The sequence below is a fragment of the Sitodiplosis mosellana genome, unplaced genomic scaffold, assembly GCF_009176505.1.
Source record: "Sitodiplosis mosellana isolate CC-2019 unplaced genomic scaffold, AAFC_SMos_1.0 Smas_scaffold_44, whole genome shotgun sequence".
NCBI classification, from domain to species: Eukaryota; Metazoa; Arthropoda; class Insecta; order Diptera; family Cecidomyiidae; genus Sitodiplosis; species Sitodiplosis mosellana.
Window position 1 is genome coordinate 231,481 of NW_022595286.1, and position 17,906 is coordinate 249,386.

At 35.7% G+C, this 17,906-nt stretch overlaps 2 protein-coding genes across 7 annotated transcripts in view; both read right to left on the minus strand.

Moving 5' to 3' along the window:
• Positions 1–1,564: 1,564 nt before the first annotated feature.
• On the minus strand, positions 1,565–3,315 carry LOC129569808 (uncharacterized). Its single transcript, XM_055448972.1, has 2 exons — positions 3,221–3,315; positions 1,565–3,002 (listed from the first exon to the last, which is right to left on the minus strand). Exon 2 carries the CDS (start codon positions 2,978–2,980, stop codon positions 1,799–1,801), a length of 1,182 nt encoding a protein of 393 aa, XP_055304947.1. The 5' UTR covers positions 2,981–3,002; positions 3,221–3,315; the 3' UTR covers positions 1,565–1,798.
• A 3,837-nt stretch (positions 3,316–7,152) lies between these two features.
• Positions 7,153–17,906, minus strand: part of LOC129569812 (basement membrane-specific heparan sulfate proteoglycan core protein) — a 30,833-nt gene continuing 20,079 nt past the window's right edge. For 3 of the 6 annotated variants that reach the window (XM_055448979.1, XM_055448981.1, XM_055448980.1), the window contains 10 exons: positions 17,564–17,798; positions 17,043–17,211; positions 14,381–14,593; positions 12,594–12,757; positions 12,195–12,470; positions 10,696–12,030; positions 10,540–10,629; positions 9,838–10,438; positions 9,599–9,746; positions 7,153–8,066 (listed from right to left, as the gene is read on the minus strand). In XM_055448979.1, coding sequence (XP_055304954.1) covers positions 8,030–8,066; positions 9,599–9,746; positions 9,838–10,438; positions 10,540–10,629; positions 10,696–12,030; positions 12,195–12,470; positions 12,594–12,757; positions 14,381–14,593; positions 17,043–17,211; positions 17,564–17,798 — 3,268 coding nt within the window. In that variant the 3' untranslated portion in view covers positions 7,153–8,029. The remainder of the gene's footprint in view (positions 8,067–9,598; positions 9,747–9,837; positions 10,439–10,539; positions 10,630–10,695; positions 12,031–12,194; positions 12,471–12,593; positions 12,758–14,380; positions 14,594–17,042; positions 17,212–17,563; positions 17,799–17,906) is intronic. The other 3 variants (XM_055448983.1, XM_055448982.1, XM_055448984.1) reach the window with 1 other exon arrangement.

A 17,906-nucleotide genomic window follows, 5' to 3' on the forward strand; every position in this document is an offset into this window, starting at 1 on the left:
CGTATCGAACTGAGAGTAGGCTTTGTGAACGCGCCTTAACGAGTTGCATGGTTGGCTAGTGTCAGATCTCAATGTTGACAGTGTTAGTATAGTAGTAGCAATCGTTGAGTGAAGACGTATGTTTTTTTTCATCAAAAGTAAATTTTTTTTTCTTCACATTTTTTGGGTTGTATCATTCAATTTTGTGTGTATCAACAAACGGGTAAGTGCATTTTAAAGAGGAAGATGATCTACATACAATTAGACTAGTGATTTTGTGAATAAAGTGTGAAAAAAAAATTGTGCTGTTGCTCGAAGTCAAAATGGCGGAGCGGGGCTAACTCGTACACTTTTGATTGGGGCTAACTCGTACAGCTTGATTTTTTGTTTTCATACAAACAAACGTTTCTGAGCCACTGCATACACATTCAGAACTGCTTACAAGGCATTTTTTACCATTATATTGTGTTGTTTCAGCAAAATGGTTCGCAACTATAAGCGAAAAACACAAGAAATAGACAAAGAAAAGATGAAGTTGGCCGTCCTTTCTGTCCGACGCGACAAATTATCAGTGCGAAGAGCCGCTGAATTATATAGCACCAAGAGCAACGCATTTCACCTTACCAGCAAATTTGGACAAAATTGAAGCAGGGCCAAGCAAATCAACAAAGCGTAAGCGCACATCTGATTCAGATGAAGATGATTTGGAAACCACTTGTTGCGTTTGTTGCGATAAATTGCTTAAAGGTCAGCGGTTCAAAGTGTGCATCGAATGTCGTCGCAAAGCCCACACTGATTGCGTGCGAACAAGCGACAACATCTTCACATGCATCAACTGTTTCTCCGAGCTAGACGAGGACAGCGATAGCAATTAAAACAAACAAAAAAAAAATCAATTTTTTTTTTCATTTTCAAAATCTCAATTTTTTTTTCATTTTCGTAATCTCATTAAAATCACTTCATTTTCTATAGAACATTAAGCGTATTTGTAATCCAAAGTCTCAGCAATAGATCAATAAATAATTATATTCCATTTTAAAGTTGATTGAAACGTATGTTTGCGAGTTATTATAGGCAAAATTGTCACTGTACGAGTTAGCCCCACCATTTTTGGAATTTTCAATTTTGAGGTGCCCACCTAATCACCGTCATAACTTCGAAACTATTGCACCAATTCATATATCAACACAAGCGTTTTGTAGCTGAAGCCTCAAGCTTTAAAATGGTGTATAAGACTTGGGGATACAATGAAGTTATGAGTGACTTTTTCTCTCTAAACCAAAAAGTGTACGAGTTAGCCCCTCCCTACCCTAATCAGATCAAATAATTGAAACTGCTTCAAAAATTTGCACTAATATTGCGTAGGCGTCGCATCGATCCAAGTTCTGGTGTTTGTAATGTTACAAATGAAAATCAGCAATTAAACAAAAGAGAGATGAATGTTCCAATATAACAATTGTGTGCTCTAGTTCGATACAGAAACAGGAGCATCAAGAAAACTGGCTAGACTCACTGCATTTATTTTGATATTTAAAGAGAAAATAGCTGAAGTAGAATTGATTTTTGATTGAGAAAAAAGCCTTCATTTTGGATCTGATACAACGCGTTTTATTTGAAAATTTAGTAAAAAGCTTAATGTATTGAAAAGAACGTGGATGGAAAATGGAAGTGATTATGAAATCAGGAAAAACGGATCGTTGATCATTTGGAAATGTTTATGTTTCAAATAGTTGGAACTGTGGTGAATTTTAGAATGCGAAGTTTCCGATTAACTTCTCGTGATCATGTTCAAGCAAATATAATGTAACCAATGCATTCTTCATTCTTCCTCTTCTGAATCGTCGCTGGATAATGAGATTACCATCATACGAAATATAGTAGATATTTCTACATCAACATCGAGCGATGGCGACACTTTGGCGATGTCCATTTTGATTTGTCCAACCAAACGCGAGTTTTGTGTATCAGCATATACTTGAGAGTGGATCACCAATTTCGATAAAGATGGATTGTGTTTGAGGAATTTCCCGAAGTCATCGTTCATTTTGAAGTCGTTCACTTTCAACTGCATCTTATCCAGTTGACCGAATGAAAACGGAATTTTCCGCATCTCACCAACGCGGCGTAAGTCAATATTGAATTCTTTGACGCTTTTGAGGTTGATTGAAGAGCCATCCAGATTCAAGAATCCACTGCCATAACGAATATCAAGCAATGTGAGTGACTGAAGGTATGCGCTTACGCTTTCCATGAACGTCATGTCGTAACCCAGGCCCAAAAGACGAAGTTGTTGCAGATGAGGATTCAGACGTAACATTTCGGCAACACTTGCTCGGTTGCGTTTATTACTACCATTGTGGATTTCAAGCTCTTCCAAATGAGGAAATGTGTTTTGGACCCATTGGACACCAGCATGAAGCACCAAACGACGCGTTTTGGGAAACCATTCGCTTAAGTCACCCAAATCACTCGACCAGAGCCAAACAGTCTCGGCATTTATGAATGGTTTGGTCCAATTCGCTATCACCTCTTCCGAAGCACCAATCGTGATGTCGATCAAAGAGTCAGCACAATATTCATTCATGTAGCGGCCAAGTACAGCTTGTTTGACTGTGTTGATGAAGAAATAATCAATGTCTATCTTGGTGATCTTGTGGCCAAAGTGACGTAAAAGCTTCAAGCAATTAGACATGCCGAACACCTTAACGAAGTTTTCAAGTGATTCGAATGGTTCCAATCGATGGACAGATGGATGAAGCATCAACCACTTTCCTCTGCACTTGGATGCAAATACCGCTTTTGCTGAGGGCTGGAATCGCTTACACGTGTCAGCTACATTGACCAGATCCTGTAGCATCAAATGACCAAAGATGAGCTCAAGGCAGTCATCGTTGACATCGGTTATCTTGGTCACTCCGTCAGCCTCATCTGGTGTTCCAAGTTTCTTCCGTTTGTTCTGTTCGCTGCTTTTGTCATCGTGTTCACGTTTTTGGGCATCCATTTTGACGGGTGTCAGTCGGTCTCTGTTCAAACGTAAAATACACAGAAAATGAGTTTGAAATTTTATAATATTCAATAAAAAAACAAAGTCAAGTTGATGGCAAAAATGCAAAAAATTCATCGGCAATAATTGGTTAGTAGCACCGCTGTGTGACGATTATTCCAATTTTCGAAGGGTGCAAATATTATTGCATTTTCCTCAAAATGTTACATTGCAAAATCTACAACAACAAAAACTCACTCCCTTTTCTGACGATTGCGAAATATTTCCAAATTTCAATTTTTTGGCTTCCCAATTTGCGTTTTATTAAATTTTTGTTAAAAATTGAACGAAATTTGTCCAAAAATTGTAGTTTAATTAGCTTTAGCGAGGAATAAATTCCAAAACTCAAATTGATTAAAATAATGAAATTAGCTATGTGCAAAAATGGCGGAGTCAAAAGACAGTATCAGTGAGAAAAAAGCTTTGTTTGCGCAGTTGTGAAATAGCTGGCACACACAGCGACACACTTTGACACTCATCTCTTATTTCGAAATGTCATACGATATTTTCACTTTCGAATCATGCATTCGGAAAGTGTTTTTCGAAATTGACTTGGTGACGTTAAGGCGGAAAGATTCAAGAAAGAATAAATTGGAGGTGGATTAAGTCAAGAAAATTCGAATGAATGAAAAACATAAAAAACAAAAGGAAAATGTTTCAATCACAATGAAAATGTAAAAAAAAAACGATTCAAAAATGCATAAAAGCGGACTCGTGCCGTGGAACATTTCACAATCCAACAAAGTGGAATTAAATTGTCATTTAGAAAATCAAGAACAAATTGGATGTTTCACCTAATTGGATTGAGTGCTGCAAGATAAATCACGCAATATGAGAAATCACTTTCTATGCCTCATTTTTCAGAGCTCAACACATTTGTTCAGTACTATTAACCCTCTGATCGTTTGTTGGGTGTACAACGCCCGAGGCGACTTTGAACCTCGAATAAAAGTACCAAAAAACGAAAAAATCACATTGAAATAGGTACCGTTCGATAGCTTGAACCTTTATCTATACGTCAGTGAAATTTCATGTGCATATGTGTAAGAATGTGTGAGATATTGCCTCCCACAACACATGTGCGCGAGTGAAGGGAGCAGACGGAAGCGTATAGCGGACGATATGGTCACTATGATGATTTTCGAGAAACGAATGATTATATTAGGTTTAAGCCAAAGGCGTCTTAGATTTAAGTTTCTCAATAATATTTAAATCGTTCTAATCAAATTAGGTTTGATAATAGTTTCATGTCAGCGATTTGCTATAAAAGGCAGTGAAGAACCAATTAGCTGGCTAATTAGCCGCATAAGTGTATACTGGCTAACGGATGTGTAGACCAGTGAAAAAACTTCAGTAAGAACTGAACGCAATCATCTGAACTGACGTTTGTGACTGACATTTAAATCACCAGGTCAGAGTTTAAATGAAACCAAACATCGACATTTTTTTTAATTAAGTTTTTGAAAAAAAAAACTCAAATTATAAAAATGACTTTTAAATTGAAAATTAATTGAAATATATCAATTTTTTTTAAAATTTGTATGATTTGAATCAGAATACGCAAATCAAAAATTATTATACTTTGAATGTACTCATTTCGCACAGATAGCTGGCTAACGATTGGCTTACACCAGTTGTTGGTGTAAGCCAAGGCTAAGACAATGCTGGCTAACGAAAAACCATCACTGATAAAAGGTGAATCGATGAAAGTATTTATTCAGTCTTTTAGTGACTGGGAAACTGAGAACTTCTAATAAAGAATGATCAGAAACAAAAGAGATCTTGTTTTAAATAGATAGTTCTTTCCCAAAGACTCAAACTAATATTGTTAATACCATCAACAATATTCGTTCCTTCACTCGCGCGTTCGTTTCTTGGGGCGTACGACGCCCCAAGTGTATTTTTTCATGAAAACTGGACTGTGATAAGAGATAACGATTTAATGTCTTCGGCAAATATGTAGTACTAGAGGTCCTCTACATCTTTACTAAAGACAGATATGGCTTATCTCTTATCAGTTCCGCAAAATGCGCGAAAAACCGCGAAACCGCAAATATTCGGTTTTCCATTTATCACGGAACTGATAAGAGTTAATAGATATCTGTCTTCAGCAAAGCTGTAGAGCAGATTGGGTTCTACAACTTTGCTCAAAAAACCAAGTCATTATCTCTTATCAGTAACGCGAAAAATGATAAGAGAAATCTCGCGTTTTTCGCGGTTTTCCGCTTAACTGATAAGAGATAACGAAATAAAGCATGTGGAAAATTGTAGTACTCGTGGTCCTGTACAACTTTGCTGAAAACAGATGTCACTTATCTCTTATCAGTCAAGCAAAAAAAAAAACTATCAAAAAACCCATATGGTGGGAGATCTTTCGCGGTTTTTCGCGTATATTGCGTAACTGATAAGAGATAAGCGATATCTGTTTTCGGCAAATTTATAGTGCCGGCTGAATATTACAACTTTGCCGAAGACACCAATTCGTTATCTCTTATCATTTACGCGAAAAATCGCGAAAAACGCGAATTTTCTCTTATCATTTTCCGCGGAACTGATAAGAGATAAGGAGATGGTGTCTTCAAACAATTGTAGTACTTGACTTGCTTTACAACTTTGGTGAAAGCACTCATCATTTATATCTTGTCAATTCCGTGAAAAATGAGAAGCCGAAAATTCACGTTTCCGCGGTTTTTCGCGTATTTCGCGGAACTGATAAGAGATAAGCAATATGTGTCTTCAGCAATGTTGTGTAGCGGGTTAAGTACTACAACTTTGTCAAAGACACTAAGTCGATATCTCATATTACAATCAAGTTTTCATACAAAATGCACTTGGGGCGCTGTACGCCCCATGAAACGAAGTTAAGGTGTAAACGCAACAAACGATCAGAGGGTTAAGTAATCAACGTGTCAGAAATATTAAATTTTCGAACTGCTTCATTGCTTCAGGTCAAGGTTGAACTTCACATCGATTCAAGTGTTAGCGTTTTGCAATGTTACTCAAATAAAATATAGATTTAATCGAATCAGCAATATATAATCTAGAATTTTCATTGTTAAAGTCTTCAAACTATCAATTCCATTTTCCAATTCCAGTCTATTCGATATTAAAAAACGATCGTCAAGAAAATCAAGAAAGTGGATCAAATGGTACAATGTTACATTCTGTAGAATGGATAGTCTGTTCACAATCGTCTTGATATTGAAGAGAAGGCAGCTGAAATAGAATTGATTTTTGATTGAGAAAAACGTCTTTATTTTTGATCTGATACATTGATGAGAGTTTTATTTCAAAATCTAGTAAATAGCTTAATGTATTGATCCTGGATTAACTATAAAATTATTCGTTTCAAATAAAAATGACTATAAATTCAGAAAAAGCGGCTGATAATTTGGAAATCGTCATGTAGTTCGAAATAGTTGAAACAATGGTGAATTCATGAACGATAAACCTGTCGAAGCATAAACATATTCAGTATTTTTATCATGTTGATTGCAAATAGAGTAGTTACAATATTAGTTGAATCACTTTGGAAACGATAAAACCATTCCGATTCCTTGCAATCCAACGGCAAAGTCAGAAAATTTGTCCACGAAGAATTTGTGATGAGGGTTGATTACAGAAAGACGAGTTGCAATGCATTGATTTGATGACAAGCAATTGCATCATTCTTTTCCACTTAGGCATTGGCGCCAACAATAACTTACCTACTCATTTCATTACAATTCGCTGCTGCTTCTCGAATTTAAGATTAATAACAATTCGAAAGCCATTTATCCATCAAATGTTCTTGGTGTTGCTGTTGATCAAAGACTATCAAAAATGTAGCATAATTCAGGAACAATCTCAATCATTTATTCATTCTTGAATACTTTCGAATCAACGCGAATTGAAGAAAATTCGGTTGAAAACCGATGAATGAATCAAAAATGCAAGAAAAAAATTATTTGAAAATTGATTTTTATTTTACAATAAAAGAGACCTAAATTCTACAATAGAAAAAAAGCGAACGAATCAAGGAAGAAAAAAAGAATTCAAAGAAAATTGAAGAAAAAAAAAGAATCCAACCGAACACGAAAACATAAAGATATTCATAGAAGTCCCATGAAAGTAAAAACACAAATACATTATTTCACTGGTAAGCTTGAGCTGAGTTTTTATTTCACTTTGGAAATTACATTGAGGTTTTTTGTCATCGCTTTTTGTTTTCGTTTATATCTTCATTTTAACAGAGTATATCATTGACAAGCTATGGCTGAACAATTCTTAATACAGAAAAAAAATCAACAAAATATCCATTCCATTTTGTTTTTCGACAGAGAATAATCGAGAAAAAAAAAATAATGAAATTAAATCAATCATAAAAAATAGTTGAACTGTTCTTAAATTAAACATATCGAAATCCATGAATTTGCTCGTTTCACTAAAAATTAAAAGGCAGTATAAAGAGCGTTGTTTCCGCATCAACTGAAAATAATTTCATTAACAAATTTCTTTTTCATCTTCTTCTTCTTTTAAATGGTTATTGATTAGCTTAGATTTTTCACTTCTGAAAGTTGTACACCATATAACTGATTGAAATTTTGCTTCTTTTGATTTTATTGCATGAATGTTCCATTTTTCTTTTTCTTCTAAATTAACAATAAAGAGTTTTTTTTGGCACTTTGACAATTTAACTTCTAAAACTTTTATTCGACTATGAGTTCAAGAATGTGAAAAAAACTAGTTTTACAATTCTGATGATGACATTGAAATCATGGGTTCATTTCCAATTCAGGATTACTTCAATCAATTCCCGATTCTAATTGCTGGGTGTACGTCGATTGCAATTGTTGTTGTTTTCGTCATTCGATTTTCGAATAATATCCCATTGTGACTTGGTTATTTTCGTGTGTGTTTGTGTGTGGACTTAAAAATTAAAAAAAAAGCAAATAAAAAATGAAGGAACAAAAATGCATGCATTTCATTTATTTTAATTTTTTTTTTCTTTTGCGTATGAACTATAGCTTATTGATGAAGCGATTCAATTTTTTCGTCCTCTTGACTGAAAAATAAAGAGAAAAAAATACGAAAATCAAAAATAAAATTTAAAAAAAGGAAAAAATATAAATTAACCATAAAATTGTTAGTTGATGACTGGATAACCTAGGAAAAAAATTGCATACTCCGTTTTAGATCTGAATTATCGTCAAAATAGATATAAAATTCGATTTGAACTCATTTTTGTGGTTATTTTATGATGAGATCATATGTCTATCCTTTAGCATTGTGTGACCAAATCAGAGTCATATTTGAATCAAACCAATGAAAATTGAAAAAAAAAATCTTGAACTAAGTTCAAGAGTATTCAGACATAACTTGATAACGAGAATGTGTAAACACTGAAAACTCAACAAATGTCGACATGAGATTCAAATATTCATAAAATGAATAACGTTTCAGAAACATTCTGAACATGGTTTTCTTATCTATCTTCCAGTGAAAAACTCTCACATCGTTTAAAACAGTTCCAATTCAATAATAGCGCGTAAACAGTGTTTTTCCACTAAACACGTGAATCAGATTTAATTAAAAAAAACCATTAGCTCTATTATAGAGCCTATATGAACTTCAATTACCTAGCTCCATGAGCTTCATCATCTCTGTCAATTAAAACTAAAACCAAAATCGTTCTATTCACTTTCCCCACCGCATGAAACAATTCCCAAAAAATTTCCCTATGATACAACAAACAATGGTGTATTTGTATTCTCTTTGGCCGGCAAATTGATATTTAATTCTATATCATTTCCATAAATTTAAAAAGCCTATCTATAAGTGCCTATTGATTTGACGACACTGAATCCTTTTGCATTGCTTCGTCTATATATTTTGATTCTGTGTTTCATCATAAAATAATTCATTTACATGTACACACCCATCCACGTGTGTGTGACAATTCGACATCCAACAGTTTGATTGCCGCACAATTGCTTTTATCAAAAATGTGTGTTTTTACCAACAACAAAAAAATTGCGTCCATCGTCGATTGACCGCAAAAAAAAGGTCGGTGTTCGAGTCGTTCGAAAAAATGTTCGATTTGGTCTAACTAACTACAAATTAATTGAATCCATGGCAAAAGACCGATTCGGGCCATTTTCACCGTCCCACCCAGAAAATATTGAGAATTAGTAAAATGGTTTGAAAACCAACTAAATGTGTAAGACTAATGTCGCTCGATGGTAACAGCGATTGAGACGTTGGACGCGGATAAATTATGTGAACCGGTGGCGGTTCTTCGAGTTCATCGAAATCGTTTGGATCGAATGGACGACCGTAATTACGCTCTAACTCGGGATAAATCAATGAGGATTGAAACCAAAAACTACTGAAATTGGAACAAGATGGTTGAATTAGGAGATGTTAGAGCATTGGAATTGGTATTTTTAATCAATTTTTTTTTATTTTCCATAGTTTTACCCAAGTATACCCATCCGATGAAATCAATTTATTCCATGAGCAGCATTGAAGAATGTTCAAAATTTTGGGTTAGTTAGAAAGTCGTTCCAAATGCTTTGTAGCGACAAATTAACTTACTCAGCGCATGGAAGAACATTGTATCCACTGACGGCATTCTTGTAGATGTTAACGGCTCGTGTGTCCGTACCCTCGACGATATTGATGCAACCGTTGAATCCTTGTGTGTAACGATTGCCCGTGAATCGGTTTATCTCCGGAGCACCACCTGTTTTAATGGAAAAAGCAAAGAACATTGATCAAATCAACTCATTGAAACCAAAAAAAATCGTCCAAATAGAAAAGTCACGACTGCTCACCGATAAAGATGTTGCCTGGCAAGTAGCTGAAGTTTCGGTTGGTTTCGGTTGTTTCGCCATAAACAGAGAAGTTGTCCAGTTCAAGTGTGGCGCGATTACCGTTACGTGTTAGCACGGCAATATGACGAATTCCATCATCAACACGGGTATTTACATTACGGACTGTAGTTTCTTCGCCGTCCAAACGCAACGAAAACTCCAAGTAACCATCAACAATGGCCAAAGCGATGAAATCTTGTCCACTGTACGCTTCAGCTTTGTTTTGTCCGTACCAAACCAACAAGCCATTTGGTTCCTTGGACGAGAACAACAAAGCCAACAAGATATCCTTTTCGTTTGAACTCTTTACAAGAGCCGAGCTATTCAATTCAATGAATCCGTTTCCTTTGTATTGACTAGAAAATTCGATTGGTGCACTGTGCTGGCAAACGTCACCGGTGAAGTGGATTGGACAGTTGCAAATGTATGTGCTGCCTTTGCTCTCGCAAATGCCATTGTTTTCGCATGGATCATGAGCTAAGCAGGCATCAATGATTTCTTCACAATTGTATCCAGCGTATCCAGGCCTACAGTCGGCTTGTACCGGTTGTTCAACTTCAGGCTGTGGAAGAAGGTGATTGAGAATTTGAATAGTTTAGCCTCGTAAAAATCAATATTTTGGATTTTGAAGGAACAAATTTCGTTCAAATTTATCAAACTTACAGCGATTTCATTAGTATCTCCGCAGTTGTGGATGTTAGCACCATCCAACAAGCTCTTGATCATATCGATCTTTTGTGATGAGACTTCCAACTGAAAAATATTTAATTTGTAAGAAAAAAAAATTTGGCATTGTGATTCATTTATATTTATACTCACGCCTGAGATGCAACCATCGAAACCTCTGTTCACTTCAACGCCTTTGTTCAACAATAGACGTTTGTCATAGCCACCAATGTACAAATTAGTCTTCAAGTACATGGTATGAGCTGGGCCAACGGCTTTACCGGTAATTTGTGCTGAGTCGCCAACTTTGAGGAAACCTTCACCGTGTCTGCGTCCAAGTGAAATCTGTGTCCATTTATTAACATCCACTTCTTCATCCGACCGAATGATCACTGGTCGAACACGTCCGCCGGTATTGAATCGGAATTCATAATGTTTGTCTTTGATAACGAGAGCCGCAAAATCGCCATTGGCATGTTCGGATTCGGCCACATACAAAAGAACGCTATCCTGGTTATTCTCTGGTCGTACATTGAATCGCAGATTCAATTTCGTTGATTTAGGTGTTTTGAAAGCGACAAAGCTACCATCCTTGAATGACAAGTTACTTTCATCCAAATGTTCGGTGTATTGGCAACGATCTCCGGTTTTGTTCAATGGACAGAAGCATTCGATTCCAATATCAGTGTTTTCGCATCGGCCAGTTCCGCAAATGCCTGGTGAGCAAGACAATCCTTCAACGGCGCATGTTTTACCGGTGAATCCAGACTTGCAAACGCATGTGAATCCTTCTTCGGTTTGAGTTTCCAAGCAAACGCCATCATTTTGGCACACATCATTAGCGCAGGTTTCGCATGACGTTGTACCTTCAGATGCGATAGCTTCTTGTTTTAGCTCAATTTCACGATCCTTAAGAATCAAGCGGCTGACACAACCAACGAAGCCTTCGTGACTGGCAACAGCGCTAGAGGCAATGTCATTGAAGTTTGGTACACCGCCCAAGTAAAGGTCTTCGAGCAATTCAATGCCTGATCGTTGTGTTGGTGGGAAAGCAACTGGATGTTGATCGTCCACCAATAGGTAACCTTCTTTACGCACTTTGTTCACTTTAACCGTGTGCCATTTCTTCAATTCAATTGGTTTTTCGGCGCGAACGGTTACCGGGCCACTGCCAAAGTCGAAACGGAACTCTGGGTATCCATCGTTTAATGACAATGCAATGTAGTTTCCTTCACCGTGACGTTGGGCATTGTACAAAATCAAACCGTCACCATGCCCTGGATTGAATGTCACCTCGAAGTTAAATCTCATGTAGGAGTTTTCGAGCTTTGGGAAGACTAGATAACTCTTTGGTGCTTGTGGGAAATATGGAATGGCACCAGTTACAACTAATGTGATTGGAATTTCACTGCTTTGCGATCCACTTGATGCGGTACAGATGTAAGTGCCGGCATCTTTAGCCTGAACATTGTCCAATCGAAGGTCGCTCTGGAATTTGAGAGATTTATTGAATTTAGTCTGGGTTTTGTAATCTTGTAAAGACCAAGAAAAGCAGTCAGTATAGGCAAAGCATTCAGAAAAGAGGAAGGAACTTCCTTTAAGGAAGTAAACAGCCTTTTGATAGGTCAAAAATTTCGCGACTCGATACTTACGCTTGTAATGTCCAAGCCAGCGGCAAAGTGACCTTGTTGACGGCTCCAATGGTATTTATTGGCAAATCGGCCTGGATTACAGTTCAATACAACATTCGATCCGGCTTCAGCATGTTCGATTTGTGGTGGTTTGATTTCATTACGAGCTGGTGGAACTTCAACGTTCAATTCGTATTCCGATTCGAAGACTTGACCATCACGAGTTGTGCACACACAAATGTAGCGTCCAGCATCGGCGCTTTGAGCATTGCTGATGACCAATTGAATTCCTTGTTGCTGAAATACGAATGGACATTATTTATTACTTTAGCGTCTTACTAATGATTCCACTGCAATTCCTGCATTTCCAAGCAAGCGCGAGTGACGAAAGTAGACAAAAGTAACAGATATAAAACTTACGCGGAAATTGCTTGGGAGTCGTTGAAAACCTTCTCTCTTCCATGTGACAGTGCTATCGTCGGCTGATGATTTGCAGTCAACAACGATTGAATCGCCTGGATGCAAGTATGATCGGGCTGGTTCCAGTTTCACATACGGGGCCGAAGGAATGAAAGTCTGAGACGCTGTTTTTGGTACAATACAAAAAGAATCGTGTGCAAATCGATCAGAAATGAGTGACAACTGGTGTTAAGTGTTAGCTTTCAATGTACATTAAGAAAACTAACACTAAATTATGCGTTATAATAAAGATACAGGCGGAAAAAAATCAATAAGCATTAGATTAATTGCAGACAAGTCACAAACAGAACATTATTTGCATTAAACCATTCAACAAAATTGCATAAAAAGTTTCAATAAGCTTTGAGATTTTGAATTTACGAGTTTGAGAATATTAACGAGATAAAACAACTTTTATTATACTAAGGCGTACTACTTGTTATCATTTTTTTGGGATTTAAGTGCAGTTTTTCTCTTTATTGAAAGGAAAAAATAAGAGTTAGATTAATACAAACAAATTGTTAATCGTGCTTGGACAAAACGTTAGGTAAAAACAGTTGTTTTCAACATTGATTCTGAATCAGACTAATTCAATCAGTAGAAAGTCAAATGACTTTGCTAGATAGAGAGCTACGGTTAATTATCTAATTACAAATTGTTGATTCTCATATTCACGTTCTATTCAATACAAATTCACTATTGGACACAACGGTTTGTTCTAAGCGAAATACGAATCACTACTTTAAAGATATTACGTTTTTAAGTACAAATGCAGCGAACTACAGTTTCCTCTACTTGTTTGCCTGCTACACTACAGTCGGACAAAATTCAGAGGTAGAAAAAGAGTTTGAATAAAAAACAAGATAAATCTACTTGGATACGTACCAAAAATAAAATACAAAAGAAGCGCTAAATTCGAATTCGCTGTTGCGTTGTAGTTTTTGGGTTATTTTGCTTTAAAAATAAAGTTTTTTTTTTAAATTGGAAAACTACTTTTGCGAGATTAAGCTGAATGAAGCTCATCGATAGACTACATCTTAAATTGATTTTTGTCATACTTCAAAATACCACACAAACACCACGAAAAAAAAGGTGTGGGAATATCGTTCCCATTTCCACAAAATAGAAACAAAACAAAACAGAAAGTAGTTTGAACAAAAAAGAGAACACAACAAAAAAGCAATTTTTGCGATTTCTAAAGAAAGAGCGAATCAGTGAAGTATGAAAAATAGATTCCAAACGAGAGAATTTCGATAAATTTGTGTTTAAAGGCCGAAACGAGTAATTCCAATAGATTGGCTGTATGTTTTTGATTTGTTTTTTTTTTGCTTATTTTTCATACGCCGAGCGAAATCGGAGAAGGTGATGGAGAAGTGAGAGAAGAATGACGTGGAAACAGTACAAATGACAGAGAGCTATGGAATGTGCCGGGAAACCATGTCGAAAAATTTGTCACCCGAAAGCCAAGCAAAACCCACTAAACTTTTAAAAGAAAAAAATGAGTCTTCTTAAGAGAAGAAACATTTCTTTAAAAAGGATGGAAGAAAATTTCGTAGTTTCGATGGAATTCCGAGCGAGAAAAATGTTATGCAAATGTAGAGAGGGGGTTGGTGAAGTCTTGAAAGTGTCAGAAATGTATTTATGAAAGTGTGTTTTAAGACTTAGTTATGATATGTATGTATCTGGCGTCAAAATTTTGATAGAGCATGTTTTTGTTTTTGCTGTTGCTTTTTTTCTGTTTAACAAACCAATGAGTTTAGCCAGTTTGTTTGCGGCCATGTCATCCTTCTTAGTTCGATTCCGTAAACTTGTCAATAGCGAGCAATCCAGTTCGTCGGAGCGGTCGGGACAGTCAAATATGCCATCGCAAACGAGATTGATATCGATGCACGAGCTTGGATCCGATTTACAACTGAATTGATTTGGCCGATTACAGTGTGAAATACTATTCGGATAGCGGGCTGCATGTGCGTATGTGTGTGTTTTGGACCGTTTTTCGGTATAGTTTTTGTTTTTAGAATTGAAATAGTGTGTATGTTGGGCGTGGAAAAACGATGAATCGATGGGACAGTTATAGAGTTTTAATGTGTATAAAAGGTGTCATTTTTTTCAGGGGTTGAATGAATTAAGGATTTTTTTTTGGGTTTGTTCGATGATTGAAAAAGAAAAGAAAAATTTGTAACAGATTAGAATTGAAGACAACAACAAAAAAAAAATCAAAAAGAATTCGGAAAATGATCGATTTGCAGCGAATTTGTTTGTGAATGAGGGCCAAAATGTAGTAAATTATTTTGTGGAATCGATTTTTTTTGTAATTTTTGGTTTTTTTTCTAGTTTCTTTTCGACAACTTTTTCTTAATGAAAATCAAAAAGAAATCAATGAAACCAAAAAAATTGAATTTAGAATTTTCGCATAGCTCAAAATAAGGCAGCTCAAATGAAATTTTGAATTTTTTCCGCTGCTTTTGGGTGGAAAAATTTTGTTTTGGGAAAAAATCAACGAAAAAATAAGAATTTGGATATCAAACAAACTCGCCAATTAAAAAATTCAAATGTTCGCTTAAGTGTAAAAAGTGCTTAAAAACAAAATCGGCGCTTATGATTTAAAAGTGTTGTTTTTTCTTCGTAATTGAAAAAAAATCCCTTCATTGGAATTACATATATCTTTCGCAACTTATCGAATACAAACTGTTGAGTATTTTTTTTTATTATTTTGGTTTCTTGTAAAACAAAATTGTGAACACACCTGTTATTGTTGGGCATAAATATCTAAAAACCATGCAACATAGCTGAATATAGCTGAAACCTCAATATGCGAAAAGCCAAAGAGAAAAAATATGGAGAGCTTTTATTTTGTGCGTTTGGAATGCGAGCTATTTTGTTGTTTTGTGATGTTGCAACAAAAATCGGTCACATTATTTCATTGAAAAAGAAAAACTAAAAAAAAAAATTGAATTGCCTTGTGCGAAATAAAAAGATTAAAATTGAAAAAAATAAAAATTGATCTTTAAAAAACGACAGGAAAAAAAATGTATTGTAAAAACAATTGGAAGTATACAAGAAACAGCACAAGTTCTACGATAATTGAAGTGAAAAAACACTATGATTTCTGATTTTTATACAGGGGATGACAACAAAAATAGACTTTGAACTCTGTTTGTACGACACTGACATAACGAAGGGGAGCGAAACTAAACGAAACGGAACTAAGGACGGCTATATATTTCTATGGGTGTTACAACGCGATACGATGATAACTTTTCATAGATTTTTTTTTAGTCATACTCAAAACACACAACGAAATATTTGTCTACATAGAACAAAAAAAAACCAACGCGATAGTTGCTATTGAACATTTTGTGCAATAATAAATTTTGGATTGTTACTCAACATACGAAAAACATGGTTGGAATGGTTTATAATAAATTGAAAAATGCTTTTGATTGCAATTGAAAAACAATCTTCTTCTGATCAATTGCAATCATGATAATTGCACCATTTCTATCATAATGTTGCTAATGCAAAGCACCTTTTTCAATGTGGTGGGGATGACTTTGTACAAGATTTTACGTAACGTTTTTTTTTCTCACAATAGAAAACAAAACAAAATAAGCATGGGATTTGATAAAGAATAAACGTGGGCTTCAAATTCAAACGCGTTTTATTTGGATTGTGACTTTTTTTTTCTTCTTTTTTTCGGGATCTAATCACTAAAAATGATCTAAAGGCTTATGTTTAGACAAAAAAAAATCCGAGGATTTACAGAAAGTAGCACAAATGCATGCATTTTTTGATCAACATCGAAATATTTGTTGGAAGGATCAATTAATTGGTGTTGGTGGAAAAATATAAAATAAATTATGGAAACGGAAAACATTTTTTCAAGAGAAAGCACAATTTACGATATAAATTTTTGGCACATTAAATACGGATTCATTGGAATTGGGTTGATTTTATTTTTGGAATGTAAGATTCAAATCACAAATAATTAAAAAAATTGTATATTGATTGTGAATCAATGAATATTTACAGCTCAACAGAAACGAAATAAAACGAAAAAAATATTCAAAATAAAAAAAAGCATTTGGGAATGTGTTAATTGAATGTGTGGAATGTTTTAGAACACTTTTGTCGTTTTTTTTTTGTGTGCAAATGACAGTGGATTAGTTAGGCAAATCATGTTTTGCTTTGATATTTTGATCAATGATCACGTTTGGTGCTTTTTTTGGGGAGGGCGGGGGTAGGATCCTTGTTTTTTAAAGGGATTACATCAAAACCAGTGGCGGATAGGATAGTTTGTGTGTGTGTGCGTGTGTGTGTGTGTAATATTTTATGATTTGGTTGGGAATGGGTTTCACGGCCACCGGAAGGTAAAATGTCGTTGGTGCCGACGTCTCGGTTGATACTCACGCTTTAGTACGACGTCCAAATAGTTTTGCGTTACTTGTCCATTTGATTCGGTTTTCTGGCAAATGTAGCGTCCAGTGTCTTCGCTGCGAATGCTATTCAGGATCAAACGGTTGTTGCGGCCAAACGTTGCCGTTGGCGGCAATACACCACCTTCACGTCTCCAATCGAACTGTGGCGATGATGGAAAATTTAATTAAATTTTCGTTCAGTTTTTTTTTTAAATTGTCGAATATCCATAGTGGTGAAAAGTTACGACTACGCGTACCACTACATTTAGTAATTCTCTAAACGTTGTGGTACGCGTAGTCACTACGCTTCAATTCTTTGCGAATATCGCTCATTTCTTTTTTTTAATTTAGACAATTTTCAATCAATTTCCATTAAAAGCGGCCAATTATTTCGGGTGCAACTCCAAAATTGCACGATACAAATTTAAAAGAGCGTATTTCAACCGACATTTCGCATTCCCTGATAAAAACCAATTTTTCTAATTAAAAAAAAAGGTAACCCAATTGTCTTACTCTGGCATCTGACGAAGTTGGTTCGGTACAATCGAGCGAAACCGATTCACCTTCGAGCACTTCTTGTACACGTCCTTGCACCACGCGATCCTGGGGGATTTCGTTGTGATGCACAATCACTTCAGCGGTTTTGGTAACATTTCCGTTAGGATTGGTTGCGGAACAGTAGTAGCGGCCAGCATTGGATGGTGTTATTTGGAAGAATTCCAAGTAGTTTCCAGAAGCTCGTACATTTCTAAATGGGAAATAGAACATTATTTGGCGCTGACGAATGAATTTTATGGTCAAAAATCGATTTTTCGAAGCGAAGCGAAGCGATTTCGGATCAAACCAATCCCGATTC

What these genes read in the sequence shown, in the direction of transcription:
- LOC129569808 (XM_055448972.1), bottom strand. Translation starts at nt 2,980, where the DNA reads ATGGATGCCCAAAAACGTGAACACGATGACAAAAGCAGCGAACAGAAC.